Raw genomic sequence first — 14797 nt, 5'->3', positions numbered from 1 at the left:
GAGGCCTGGGTGCAAGCAGAGAAGCAGGGAGGGCCAGGAGGCTGCACTCAGTGCGCCTGGGGCTGGTTGGAGGCAGAAGACAGGGTTGGAGGCAGGGAGGCCTGAAAACCTGGAGGCTGAAAGGCCCGGTTAGAGGCAGAAAGGCCAGACATGGGCTGGAGGCTTGAAGCAGCAAGGCTTGGCCACAGGCAGGAGGATCTGGGTAGGAAGGCAGGAGGCCAGGGATGGAGGCCGGAGGAGCGGAGGGCGGTGAGGTCGGCCCTGTCCGTGGTGCTGAAGCACGGCCGCACAGAACACGCCGCCCGGGGAGGCCGTGCAGACACATGGCCTCGTGGCTCCCCGCACAACAGAGGACATCCAACACACTCCCTGTTCAACCCGAGGGTCAGATCTGCCCCTCAGCTTCCATCCTCTGGTCACCCCCAGCTCCTGGCAAAGACAGACTTCACGCTCCTACGTCAACATCCCAGCCTCATCAACATCCCAGCCCCTCGCACCCAGTAATTCACAGCTCGTCCCTTCACCAATACAAGGAGAGTTGGGGCTGGTGGGAAACTTCCCCCCTCCCTACGTTTTTCTAATAAAGTTTTATAATTCCAATAAAACACACGACTGCCTAACTTATGACATTTGAATTCTTGCCTAGTCACACACCATCATGAATTAATGTCCCATCATTCATGCCCTGTCGTGTCTTATTGCTCAAATAACATATGATTTGAATGTTTCTATTTTTCTGCCCTGGTGCTTATTGCCTGTACATCAAAAACGGAAAGTCATCCCTGCAATCAGCCTGTTAGAAAACCAGTGTCATGGAAAGAGAAATCCCAGGTGAGATCATTTGTATGGTCACACAGCTTTCACTCATCCTGCCATGACTGTTCTCTCCTCCTCCCAGCAGCTTTCCATGCCCTCGGGTCCTTTCTGGAGAAGTTCCTCCTCCCTGCGTAGTAACTCTTACATTGGCCCAGGAAAATAAGATATATCTTATACCACATCTAATCAGCTGAGCCCCAGCATTTGGGGAGAAAGCAAAAGGAACAGCCAGAGGAGGTTTCTGGAGTGCCTTCATTCTCCAGTGACCCCAGGAGCCTAGGAACAAAACCTGGTCATTGTCACCCCCAAGTTACCTGGAATCAGCTCATTGTGTGCGGCTGGTTTTCTCTTCTGAAAGATCAAAAGAGATGGGGTGAGGCTTAACTACGAAACAACTACACCTCTGCCTCAGGACTGCATCCAAGAGGAATTTTTGGCGTCTCTTTGAAGGGAAGCTCACAACAAGACGTGTCAGGCTGTTGTTGCACAACGAGGACTATGTCACAGAGAATGAGCACCTCCCCAAAAAAAACTGTACATTTAGAGTTCACTTCTTACCCCATCCTGAAATACTTTGCCCCAAACCTGAAATAAGGCTTGTAAAGAGACCAGAGAAATCCCCCATAACAAGAAACAGCTGGGCAACATCTTTCAAAACATCCCCAACATCATCTGCAGCCTTTTTAAAGGAAAGAAAGGTAAAACAGACACATTCCAGAACTGCAGTCTCCCCTTTCACACATCTGCCAGAAGACAACTGGTCAATCTTCAGAAAGGGAAATAAATCCCACAGCCACACAACACAGCTAGAAACAACATTTCAATATCTCAAAGGAAGGAAGAAGGGCCAAAGCCAGAGCAAAATCCTGAGAGTCCAGGTACTAGAGTGATAGGCACAACATAAGAACCTGAGTAAGCAACAAATATTTGTGATAGCGTTACTATAACTCATCTTACATTGCAACCACATCCCACAATTCAAGGCTGGATATCACTAGAAAGCATACCAGGTGTTATGCTGCAAACAGATCAAATAAAAGTAGAGAAAGCAAATGTTGTTATTCCAGGTGGAGAATTAAGGCAGGATAAATCCTACCCAAGGATGCGCAGTACTTGAGTTAGAAAGTTTCTTTCTCAGGTCCCATTAGTGTATAATACACAAACTCACTGTTCCACCTCCTATTTTAATGCAATAAACCTTGTCCACAGCTCATTGAAGCAGCCTGCAGTCAGAAATCCTATACCCAGCCCTCCGAACGCAGGTCAAATGATTTCAACCCAGCCTGAAGGAAAGCCACAGTCCTGCAGGGACCTGGGCTCTCCTCTGGCCTTGCACAGAATGACTGATATAACCCAGAACCTGCCTCTGCTGCTGCAGGAAAATGAGTAGCTGCTGTTAACTGCCTATCAGTCACCTGCGGTAACAGCTGGGAATAAACACGCCATCAAACCCACCGCTGGTGATTAGCATAGCACTGCGCTCATCCAGGGTACAGAGCAGGCGGGGATTCAGACAGGAAAGTTTATGGAAGCAGAGGAGACGCTGCTGTTTATTTTAGTGACTGCACTATAAGTGAGCCCATCACTTTATAGAAGAACTAGAGAGACATGAGGGAAAACGCCTCCAAGTAAATCACAGCACGGAGGCTTGCTCCAGGAAGGCATTCGGGCAGTAACATCTTTAGAGTGCAAGCTGGAATCAAATGGTAACCAGACTGTCTGCTTGGAGTAAGGAAGGAACATTCAGCTAACAGAAATGAAAGGCCATTTAATTTTTTCTCATATTACTTTTTTTTTGCCTAGAGTCATGGGAAAAAAAAAAGTTCCTATTCAGTCCTCTGCAAACGCAAAATAAAACACAATAAATTATCAAGGAGCTGGTTTAGTTAAACACATTTTACTTCATACTCCCAGCGAGCTAAGAGCTCACATATAGTCATTTACTGTGCCCCAGCTGATACACAGGCCTTGTTAGACTGCAGTAGCTTGAGAGTACAGAAAGGAAATCATAAACAATTAACACATGACAGTTTGGATTAGGAGGAGACTGCCAAGATGAATACGAGCGCAGCGTAGTGATGAAAGGACAGAACATGGAGAAGTCATCAGGAAGACAGAGAAAGGGTAATCGTACATCCAGAACCAAGCGATGGATTGCAAGCAGTCAAGGGTGTGGAGTTGTTTACAGGAAGAGAGTAAAAGGAGAGAATTTAACTCTGCCTCCTATCCACGAGTGGCTCTTTTAGAGCCAGGCAATAGATCATTAAACACAAAGCACAGGAAAACGACCCTCAAGCCATGACTGAGAGGGAACGGTGCTATACTTGCAATGATTCAAAGTCTGATATTTTGTTTATTTCTTTATTTAGTGTAAGATCTCGATCGAGCTCCCAGACGCACAGAGCAAGGAAGGTGAACCTTGCCAGCCTTGCAAATCTGTTGCCTGCAGCATGCGGGCCTCAGCTGCTGGAAGGCTTCACGTGCTGTCCCAAAACAGCACTGAAGAACATACAGAGAAACCTGCCAACCCTGAGCTGCCTCGGCCACCTCAGTTTTCAGGGGACACGGCCCAGTTTCTTTCCCATCGAAGCCTAGAACCATAAACGCCTCTGGGAAGTCTTGTGTCAAAGCCCCAGACTACTTCCACTAGCAGGGCACCAGTTCGTGTGACGCTGCACAGCTGCAGGAGCCCAGCCACGACACCAAGGTCAACTCCACCCTCAAAGCAACACAACCAGAGGGCTGTCAAGGGGGAAAAAAAAATATATGTACACACACACCACTAACAGGATGACACAGATGAAAACTTCTGGAGAACAGAGGACCATCTAATCACATGATACTCCAAAACAAGTGCAGCCTGCACAAAATACTCCCGAAGCCCACTCTGGCTGTACTCGAGGACTCCATCTTTAAGATGCTTTGGTGAAGACCAAAGGAGAAAGCTCTGTCCTCAGTGCCATCATGCTCTGGAAGGCAGCACCGAGAGCTCTTTGACAGGAGCTGTGCCTCAGCCAGCCCACAAAACAATTTCGAGCATGTATAAACCTCCAAAGATAGCTTAAGAAGGGCTTCTAAATGCAAGCAGAAATGGCAATTATTAATTTCCTAAATAGAAATCTGACTACTTAAGCTTTATTTAAAAGTGTGCCTGTCTCTATAATTACACAGCCTTAATTTGTTTTCTTTACTCCACAATAAATAAATAAGGTGCACGCAATTACCCTCTGCAAACACAAGCCCGTGCCTCCTGGCTGGCTGGCCCCGCATGCAGCTGCCCAGGAAAGCATTCAGAGGGGATGAGCCTCTTAAGAACCTGTTTCCCACCACAGGGACACTCAGACACTGCAAACAAGTCGAATTAAATTGGCCAAACTGTTCCAATGTTACTTACTAGGAGGACGGGCAGAGTAAGACTATGTAGGACTTTTTCCTTAATGAGCTGTGCTGCATACAGTGACATAGTAAGTATGCATTTAGATTGTTTATGTCTCAAATTTAGGAACTATATCATCCTAAAGCCTCCCTGTACATCTCAAGCCAAAGACTGAGGTTTTCTGTCATCACTAAATACTTCCTACGCTCTTCTGCACAGCCTACTAACACTAATTTACACAGATCTGGGCTACGAGGACTTGGTTTTCCTCAACCTAGACCTGCATGTCCTCACATCCAGTGCATGGTGTTCCCCAGGACCCTTCTCCCACATTAGCTAAAGCTGCATAGAAATGGGACCAGGAACCTGTCAACACAACTTTGCCCAGCAAAAAAAAATAAATAAACTTTCAGAGAGAGGGCACAGAAAGGCACTGGATGACATTCAGTTTACATCAGATCTGCATCCATCCTGTTCAACATCCAGCCAGTGCTTGTTCTAGAAGAAATCAATGGCCTCAGCCCAAGTGCCAGCAGAAGAGGTAAATCCACACTAAAACCCAGCTATATTTTGGATTAGTTGTGTCTAACAGTGATCGGTTTCACAGCACTACTGTTTGGACAAGCCATGGAGCCTTAGCTCTGCTCATTCAAGGAGAGGGATCCAAAGCTATTTCTAGGTCTACACCTCTGGCTCCTTGTCATCCACTGCTCCTCCACCAATTCGATTTGTACAGCTTACATCTTACATCTGTACAGCTGATTTCAAACCTTAAAGGTCAGGAACAACCCTACCAGCCTGCACTCAGGAGCACGTGGATATCTACCACCTGGCAGATGAATGCTGAAAACCCCTTGGTGGTTTTTTCACTGGTGCTCCCTGACTTTGCAATGGGGAAGGGGAAACAAACAAACAAACACACCGAACCTCATCCGGAACCATTATTTTAAACCCCCACAAACCTGAGCTCCTGCAATTACAGCAAGAATAAGTGATCTGCTTGTGATTGCACAGCTGGGGTCTGAAGATGAGTGCGTGCACTGAGGAAGGACCAGAAATAGAAGCTGCTGGGAGAAGGCAGAGCTATCTGACCCATCTGAGAGGAGGAAACCTTGATGAGAGGCACTGGGAAAAAAGTCACTTCAGCAGGAGGCTGGGATTCAACCCAGGATGGGGAAGGATGCGGGGAAACAGCTACTGAGCCCTTGTAATTTGTACAAAAGCTTCGTGTGGAAAAATGCCTGCTGCTGTTCAGACCCAGCTTGCAGCACCCCACAAGGTCCAGCCCAATGCCGGTCCACTTTGACAGTAAAGCCTCTGTGTTGTTTGTTAGACACATTTGGAGTCTATAGGCTCAACTCTGCCTGCACCCATCCAAACACTCACAGCAGTAACCCCATGAGCCTCAAGCCCAGCATCCCACAACCCATCCAGCACCGCCACCAGCAACCACCCCACAAGGGGATTGGGACAGCATCCCTCGATCCTCTCAGCTACTGTACCAGTTAAAGCAGCCCGAGACGTACAGCAGAGTGACACTTCCATTAATCCTTTTATCCCTGGCACCTGTGTGCAATGGCTGCCGAAAACACCAGGCCCTCAGCGAGCTGACACCAAGCTGAGAAGCGGCTGGAGAGCAGCTGAGGAGATGCCCCAGTGCGCTTGCATGGTCCCATGGGCACGTAGGACTGTGACACCACACTCTCCCCTATCAGGGTCAGAGAGCCCCAGGAAAAGGAAGCCAGCACCATGACCCAAAGGGCTCGAGGGAACCAAAATCCCCGCAAGACCCAGGTCTCCACCCCCAGAGACCGAGCACCCGCCACCAGGAGCAGCCACTTTGCAAGCACTCACACGCCAGGACCATGCAGTCGAGTGCCAGCACCAGCATCAAAACCCACTGGCGAGCACCAACCCAATAATGCACTTACTTGCCTCGAGCTTCAAAAGGCAAGGAAAGAAAGATGTTAAGAACATGATCAATCTTACGCAGCCTGAGCAGTAAACAAACACATATTTCATCACAACATACCAACCTCAGCTCCTGACACAAGATGGATATGTTTCTTTTTTTTTTTTTCCCCATCTCAAAAGTAATATCAAAAGACAAAAACAAACGCTTGCTGAAAAAACAGCAACAATTGCATGTGCACACATTAACGACACGTTCAGACTCAAAACGAGCGTACGTCCTCCTAATTTCCTACGATAACCAAACTAATTTAATCAGGAATCAAATGTTATTCATCTTTATCTGTTATATGCATAAACAGCAACAGCACAATTGACAAACTACCCCCCAAAAATCAATTGCGAGATATATTTTAGAGAGAATGTTTCCCAGTAACAAACATCTACAGAAAATACAAAACAAATGCCACAATCAAAATAATAAAGCACGGAAATGGGGAAAATCCCAGCGTTCAGTGTTAAGGAGGTTTTATTATCGCAAAATATGCACTTTTTAAACTCAAAATGGCCCCATGTTTGTTTGCAATGCCCTTAACTATTCATGCCCTTTGGTACTGCAGATCTCCTATTTAGCAAGTACTTTACCGTCACTTAGCAACTGTAACCGCTTTTCCAAAAAAAAAAAAAAAAAAAAAAAGCTTTGGGTGTTTTCAGTTTACTTCATCTCCGAGCAGACATTAAAAGACAAACATACCCGGCCCTGCAGGCCGTGTCCACCTCCCTCCCCATCCTGATGACCCCATGCAGCCACACACTGCCATTTTCCCCCACTGGTATCAGTTTCCAAAGAGCAGGGAGATGCTTTTTAGATGCTCTTCATCCAGCCCATCAGCTCACACCCAAGGTTGTGGGCTTCTCACCAAGCCTTTTTCACCCCACTTTTTCCTTTCCTTTTCTTTTTTAAAATCTTTATCAAAGCCAAGAAGCGTTTGATCTCGGACAGGGTTGCTTTGACAAGGTATTTTAAGCCCATGAAGCACCATCCATGCTCGCCCAAAATTCAGGGTCTGTTTATCACCTTAGGAAAAGCAAGTATACAACCAAAAGAAATCAGTGCCTTTGGGCTTCAAACTTGTGGAAATTCTCTGGGACACCGTACCTAATGGCTAACGATACCCCAGGAGCTGGACACTTGTGCAATATCCCACAAAACCACTACTCCTGCCCTTTGGCACAAAACTTCCCCATCCCATGCTCATGGCAGATGCCAGCTTACAAATCCAATAATTAGGGGCAGAGCTGGGAACGTAAAGGCCACCTCCCGGCCCTGTCCCCTTCAGCATCCTCCCTCCCTCCTGCTGCTTTGGGGTGTTTTGGCCACAGCCTCGCTGCAGGAGCAGAGGGGACGGGGACAGGAGCAGAGCACACTCACATGTAGCGCAGGTGAGGGTTCTTCGCAAAGGCCCGGGGCTGGATATTTCGTAGTCCTGAGTTCCTGATTGTCCTGGGAAGAGATTAGAAAGAGCAGCAATGGAATCGAGGCTGAAGACTACTCTAAAGCCCCACGCTGAGTGCCAGAGGCGGTGCCCCAGTGCTGGAAGTGGCAGTGCTGGGAGCCCTCCGGGGAGGCACATCTCACCCCAGACAAGTGCAGAGGAAATTGGGCTTTGCACTTCCCTCTGGTACGGTGGCCACACGGGCTCTGCACGGAGCAGCCGCTGGGCAACTCCCTTCCCCCTGCTCCACCAGTACAAGCTGGGGTGGCCCCAGTCTCCACAAGCAGCACTGCCTGCTCCCCCAGCACCATCTCCCCTCCCACCAGCCTCAGGGAAAACCCCTCTGCATGGAACTCTGGCAGGAAGAGGTGAGCATTGTGCTCAGGAGTTATGGATGTTGGAGGGGGATCCTCTTCCCATCCTGTTTCGAGGAACCAGGATTTATCAATACCTGCTGCAGACAAAAATATTGTCGCTGGTTTCTTAGGTGAGACGAGAACAGCAGTCAGCCTGCTTTCAAGGTGTGTATTAAGTGTACAGCTTAATGGGGTTCAGTTACTGAGTGCTGACAAATATACACCTTTCCTCCTGCATGTGGGCACCCTGGGCCTAACATAAGCTCCCAGCAAAACCCGTTAGCACCCCCTGATGAACCCTGAGCAGCACTGTTCATCCCAAGGGAGCAGCACCCAGTGGAGCCCATGGTGCTCCCAGCTCCAGGTGGGTGCAGGAGGGGGAGTTAGGAGACAGGGGTGTACCCAGGCTTCCCAAGCACCTAGCAAAGCACTGCAGTCTCACAGACCTCAGTTTCCCCACCTGTGATGGGCAAGATGAAGCTCTCCTGACACCGGGGGGCTGCACAGGGAGATGCCATTCCCTTATTGTGCAGCACCACCGTGACCGCAGCTGTACGAAATGAGAACCAACAGCCCAGCATTGAAGGATCGCTGGAGACAGCTGGAAATTCACATTGTGGGACTGAAATGACTCAGAACAATGCACAAGCCCAGCACCAGAACAGCGGGGGAGAAGAGAGGTCAGGGCTGATGTGTGTTGACAGAGCTGTCAGGAGCTAGCAATCTTCCTTCTCACAGATCCAGCAAGGACCAAAAAAATCACTTCATCTCCATTTTGTGAAGTCTCACAGCAAAAACACCGCAGAGCCAGCAGCTTAAGCAGGCTCCGAACACCACGGTGCAGAGATGGAGGGAAGCTGCAGCTCCTTGCTGGAGCTGTTTGCCTAGGAAATGAGGGGCTGTGCAGCGCAGCTCTCCTCCCCAACATGCAAGCCATACTCACAGCCTCTGGAGTCCCGTGTACAGCTCCATGTCTACGGCGTTCAGCGTCTGCAAGTTCTTCCAGTTCTCTATGTGTCTGTGAAAAAGGAGGAAAAGCTCAGCCAAGGCGTATCAGAGCATCTCTCTGCCCAGGCAGGGCAGCACAGCATTGTGCCCCACACCTCTTCCCACCTTGCTTCAGCCAAAACCTTTAACTTACAGAAGGTCTGGGGCTCGGACATACTCTGGCTTCAGCATCCATATCCCCAGACATATGTGGTATGCATCATGCTGCCAAAATTAGCAGTTTTCTCATGCTGCTTTTATTCTGTTTTCCCAGCACTTTGGGTGAAAAAAAAAAAATAACATGGTTTTACCCAGAATTTCGAGCAGAGGAGGTGCAAACAATCCATTGCACATCCTTGGCGAAGTCATCGCCCCTCTCTGTGCACATCAGTGAAATAACGCCACAGCCAAGCAGCTCATGCAACACTAGTCAAAGTAAACAAAAACCTCTCAAAAAATGGGGAAAAAAGGGGAAAAAAAAAAAGTCCTATTTATCCATTATCTCACTGGGGTGGACAAAGAGGGCCCTGGTCTTTGCTGGCTGGAAGTGCTGCTGGCAGGAGAGCACCAAAGTTAGTTTGGAAACCATGCCTTTATTATAAATTCCTCCATCGCCCAGGGTGCTCTGGCAGGTATGTTATGGAGAATGAAAACAGAAATAGATCTGTCACCGCAGGATCGTTACTCAGTAAGTATTAGAGCTGGCGGAAAGGTGACAGATCAGCAGCCCCAGAGAATGGGGTCCCCTGTTATCAGGGGAACAGGAACACAGCTACAGCATGGCCATGGGCCCTGCTAATAAGCCACAATGCTGCAGGGTGGAGAAGTTTGATTTTCATCAGCCAGGCAGTCCTTGGCCAGCTGAGGCTTTCTCCCAGACTGAACTCGGAAACCCTCCCACCAGAGAGAACATTTTCAAGAGGGTCTTTCCGGGGAGCATGTGGAGGTGGTGGTGGAGAGGAGAAACATTTCCAAGTGATGTAGCGTTGGGATGATGCACTGAGAGCCATAGCTTCTGGTTGCAGGACCACATGCAGTGGTCCAGAGGATGAAGAAATGGAACAGGAACTCTCAACCACTTCTGGAGCAGTCACAGAGGCTGTACATTCCTCCTCCAGCACTCGTTATGTCTTGAAAAACGTGTTTGTACAAGAACAAACAGCAGTACATAGACCGATTTGAGCCATATTCCAAATACTACCCAGGTAAAGAAAAATAAAGAAATAGATAACCGAAGTCTGGACTAAACCTAAATTCTGAGCATATTCCTGCTCTGCTCTCACCATCCAAGGAAAGGAGAGACCCACAAGAGTCACCTCTGCTTTCCACATGCTCCATGACTGTCTGCATCTCCAGAACGATTAGCATAAGGACACAGCACAAACTCCCAGCTGGGTGCTGCGTGACAGCATAAGTTACGGTTCATCCTCAGTGACCTGTGCACCAGCTTGGATCGCCTGTGTCCCAGACAGAATGAGAAACAGGACATTATCACAGCCGTTTCGTGTTCCCTGCCAAAGGCCCTTGCAAGCTCTTGCAGAACAAAGCACAGACTGGGAGGCATCACTCAAGTCACTCGACAGCTCGCTGAAACCCTCCAGAGAAAGGGCAGCTCTGCAATTTCAGGTCCTGGGGCACGAGGCTGCAGGTCTGGGTTACTGGGGACTTGCCACAAAATATCCTGGCCACACTGGGCAAGGCTACACACACACGTTGAAGGCATTTCCCACCTGCAATCTCTCCAACCCAAATGAGAGTGTCCTCCAAGGAAAAAGAAGAGTGGCAGGAAGGGGATGGCATGGATTTACCACTGGGGCACGCTGGAGCCACAGCATCCAAGCACTGACCTATGGGCAGGGATGGAGCAGTCCTGAGCTGGGGAGGAGGCAGCGGCCAGCTTGGCTCTTGTTTTATTGATTGCGTTTGCTAAAAAAAAAGTCAGGGTTATTTTTGAGCTGACACTCAAAGCCAGATACACAATTTTAGAAGAGGTAGGATGAGACCTGAGCCTGTGCCCAGTGACGTGCACAGGCAGAACTTTCTGGGGACTCAACATTTGGGTTGTGGGGATATTGACAAAGCTGTAAATCTGACAGAAGCACCAACTTCTTGGCCCACTCCAGGCTCAAAATTAAGTCTCTTTCTGTCCACAAAATGGTACACAATAATTACAGAGTGGGAGAAGAGAGCCATAAACTGGTGTTGTCCCCCATGGGGCAGAATGGCCACTGCTCCACAAGCAGTTGACGCCCCCAGAAATGACATTACACCAGCCTGTAAAAACACCTCCACAACCTGTGCTCCAGCCTCCCAAAGTCAGCCTGTGAGCTTTGTGAGCCAGATACACCTTGCTGTGTTATTTAACATACACGCAACACCCATGAAGGGAGAGACGAGAGAAGCAACCATGGAAATAAATGCGCACACACTTACGTACAGGATAATCCCACAACACAGCAGCTGCTTTACATACAGCACAATAAAGGCAACAGCATCATCTTGAATTAGGTGTGCAGGTCAGCAAGGGACTGCGAGTCCTTTTAGCTACACAGACACTTCCCTTCATAAGGGCCCCCAGAAACAGCTCTTCTCCTTTATCTGTTTTTTGAACTTAGCAGGGGTCACTTCCTAGCTCCTAGAAGTGACAAACCAGTTTTGGTTCTCAGGCACCCTGAAGACGCACCTGGAAAAACATTTTCTTTGGTTCCTTTTTGTTTCTGAACGAGTAGCGTAACTTTGTCCTGGTTGGATTTGCCTGAATCCACTTTAAAAGCTAAACAAAAATGCATCTTATTATGAAAGTTCAAGGAGTCAAGCTGTGATTGCAAAATTGGCAGCTGTTGCACAGAGAAGCAAAACAACCAAAGAAACTCCGCTTCTAAAACTTAAGTCCCCCTTCACGTCCTTCAGCCTCTCAACAAGTTCCTCCTCTTTTACTTCCAGGGTTTTTGCTTGCCCTAGAAAGATCACGTCCTCCCAATTGCCGGCCAAAACAGAGACCTTCCCTTCTCCTCTGCCTCAGTTCATTAACCTGGCAGGAACACGTGTGCAAGGTTCAGGCCAAAAAAACAGATGTATCGACTCCCAGCCCTGCCCTGTTCTACGCAGTCAGGCTTGGAGGTATGAATTACAGGCAGAGGGTTACTCCCTTCTCCCTGCAGACTCCTCTAAACACACATCCCCGTGACATTCCCCGGTTATTACTAAGGTAAGCTGCTCTTCTGCGAGATGCAATAGCTTCAAGAACAACACCCTGCTTCCCAAATCCTGAACTGATCTCCATATACACATCCACCTAGACTAACTTCCAGTGTTAATATCGAGACCATGTGAAATGCATCACTAACGAAGATGACAGTGCTCGTTTTCTTGAGGGGGGAGTGAAAGGGGGACGGGCTGCTCGTTTTAAATACTCGCTTCCTTCTCATTCATCGTGTCTGTTTGGTGGGTCCTGGCCAAGCCCAGGTCTCCCTGCACTGCTGAGCTGCCTTTCACAGACTGAACAAAGTCCTGTTCAGTAGTAGCTGGGGTTTTGTCTTCCCAACTCGTACTGAAATGCTGCACCACAACTTCCCTTGCTTGCTCTGCTTATTTCTTACCAAAATAGGCTCGCAAACATCTTATATCCATTTTGTCTTGTGTCAAAATAGTCCTTGCTTAAGCAGCTTTTTTTCCTTTCCTGGCATTTACTCCTCCTTCCTTTACAAGCAAAAGCCAGACCCACCCAGCTATCACTTATAAATTACACAAGGTCAGCTCTCCTAAGGCAGCACGTCTGTACCGAGCAGTGAAGTGCAAGGCAAATTGTCTCAAGTGCCTTGAAGAGATACTGACTCAAGTCCCAGAAGTGATGCAGATATATTGCTCAGACAGTCCTGGTAGCAAGGGTGTTTTGCTTTTGGTTTCAGACCCAGCACACGATGGGCACTTACGCCTGGCGACCTCTGCAATAAGCACCACGCTGTAAGGGAAAACAGCACTCCATTTTCTTCACCAGGCTGTTTAAGTCCCTGTTTCTTGAATAAGAATGACCAGAAACGCAGAGCAGTCTGCAGGAGGGCTCTTAAAAGAGCAGGAGCAGTTCTCCACTTGCACTGGGAACGCTTTGACTCGCAGCCTGAGGTCACACCGACCTTCTCACAGACTGGTGGCCTGTTTTCACCACAACCCAGCACCACTCCAAGCACTTCTGTCCATCGGGTCATTCCCAACTGACACGGCTTCCTAGCCGACAGCAAAAGCCCCTGTAACCTACATGCACCTTCATCCCACTTGGCATTACAGGCACTTGGTTTTGCAGCTCTTCCCCTTGGCCATCCTCACCCGCTTTGTGCTCCCACAGCCCCAGCTCTAAGCCAGCAGCGAAGCCCATGAGCTGCTCTTGCCCTTTGTGCTGGTGTCCTCACGAAAGCAGAAGCTAACATCATCCCCAAGGAATTTCAGCGGTTATCTCCACTTGCAATGGCTCTTCACCTACACCAGGTGGGCTACACCATGCCTTCTCCCCAAAAAAAACTTAATGACAACCCATTCCTGACCTAACACAGCATCACATTAACCTCTCATCACGAAGTCATCTCTGCCTAGGAAATCAGTCACCAGATACAGAGTTAGCCTGACACAAGCTGGCTTTAGGAGGCCTACCCTGTCTTGTATCTCAGCCTTCATTTATGAACAGCCTTTAAAGCCCATTGAAAGCCTTGTAGAGCACCGATGTCAGACTAATGCTGAAGGCACAGCTTGCACACCATCCCCATGGGAACAGCAGTTCCCACCATTCCCCCAGAGGTGTTTGACAGCAGGGGCTGGTGTCACCTTCTGGAGACCACGCAGCAAGCCTGCACGGTGCCACGTGCTCCTCTTCCAGCTCAGGGCCAACGCAACGAGGGAAGTGGAAACATCCACGGGGATTTAAATGCAACCAGGCTCATTTTGTCCCACGTGCATGAGGCGGCAGAGGTAAAAAGGAGCAGCTTTTGCCAATTTACCAAGTGATTAGCTCAAGGCTACTTAATGTCACTGGCCTCCCTTCACTCTCCTCATACGACAAGGATAATATTTATCTAATCTCTCTCAGCTTTTCAAGCGCTGCGGTCAATAGCTAAAAAAGGCACTCGATAAGCACCGAGTATTATATAGCATGCGTACACATGTGCTGCCCAAATCTATATCAAGCCCAGATTGAAGAACGATGACTTTTCGTCGGGATGCCATCAGATCCACTCACAGCCAGAGCAGATGAGGGGTTTGAGCCACGCTACACAAATGCCACATCTCGCGTTGGGATGCTGGGCAGCAAACACAGGATCACAGTCCAGCAAGCAAGCAGACTCTGAGACACACACGCACTGCTTTTGGAAAGGCAAGCAGAGTGTTTGACTCCTCTCTGGTAGGGCCACAGGAAAATTGGTTTGTCATCCAGGCACATTATACCTCGTGATGCAGACAGAAGAATTAATGTTCAATTACCTTATATGCGTAGCATTATAAACAAGCCACATGGCACGCCAGTGCCAGACTGTGCAAATATTCTCCCCCTGCCATCAAATTCATAAAGAGAATTCCTCTGTTAACACTCTTGACCACTAAGCCCTGCCTGCTCCAGGCAGAGCTGCTGCAGAAGTCGATGGGAGGCCCTGGAGGCTGGGAAACCGCTGCTACCCGTGCCACCACCCTGGCACAGGTCCCATGCCCCGTGGCAGGGCACACCACGGCAGGAGTCGCTGGCCCCTTTTATCCACGGGGCTGAGGAAGCCGTAAAGAAATCAGCCATCTTTCACAGCATCGTAAGGCGCTTATCGCATGCATTTAATAACCAGAGGCATGAAGGACTTGATTCTCTCAATATGGAAGTT

General features: G+C 48.8%; 1 protein-coding gene across 5 annotated transcripts in view; it reads right to left on the bottom strand.

Annotated features, from left to right (window-relative positions):
• The window catches only part of NTRK3 (neurotrophic receptor tyrosine kinase 3), a 192419-nt gene that overhangs the window by 155914 nt on the left and 21708 nt on the right, over positions 1–14797 (bottom strand). For all 5 annotated transcript variants that reach the window (XM_035554697.1, XM_035554694.1, XM_035554695.1 and 2 more), the window contains exons 2-3: positions 8899–8973; positions 7536–7607 (exon numbers count right to left, since the gene is read on the bottom strand). In XM_035554697.1, the coding sequence (XP_035410590.1) occupies positions 7536–7607; positions 8899–8973 (147 nt within the window). The remainder of the gene's footprint in view (positions 1–7535; positions 7608–8898; positions 8974–14797) is intronic.

This window comes from Cygnus atratus, chromosome 11 (genome assembly GCF_013377495.2).
Source record: "Cygnus atratus isolate AKBS03 ecotype Queensland, Australia chromosome 11, CAtr_DNAZoo_HiC_assembly, whole genome shotgun sequence".
NCBI lineage: Eukaryota > Metazoa > Chordata > Aves > Anseriformes > Anatidae > Cygnus > Cygnus atratus.
Note: the sequence above shows the minus strand (reverse complement) of the source record. Positions and strands in the feature narration are given on the sequence as shown.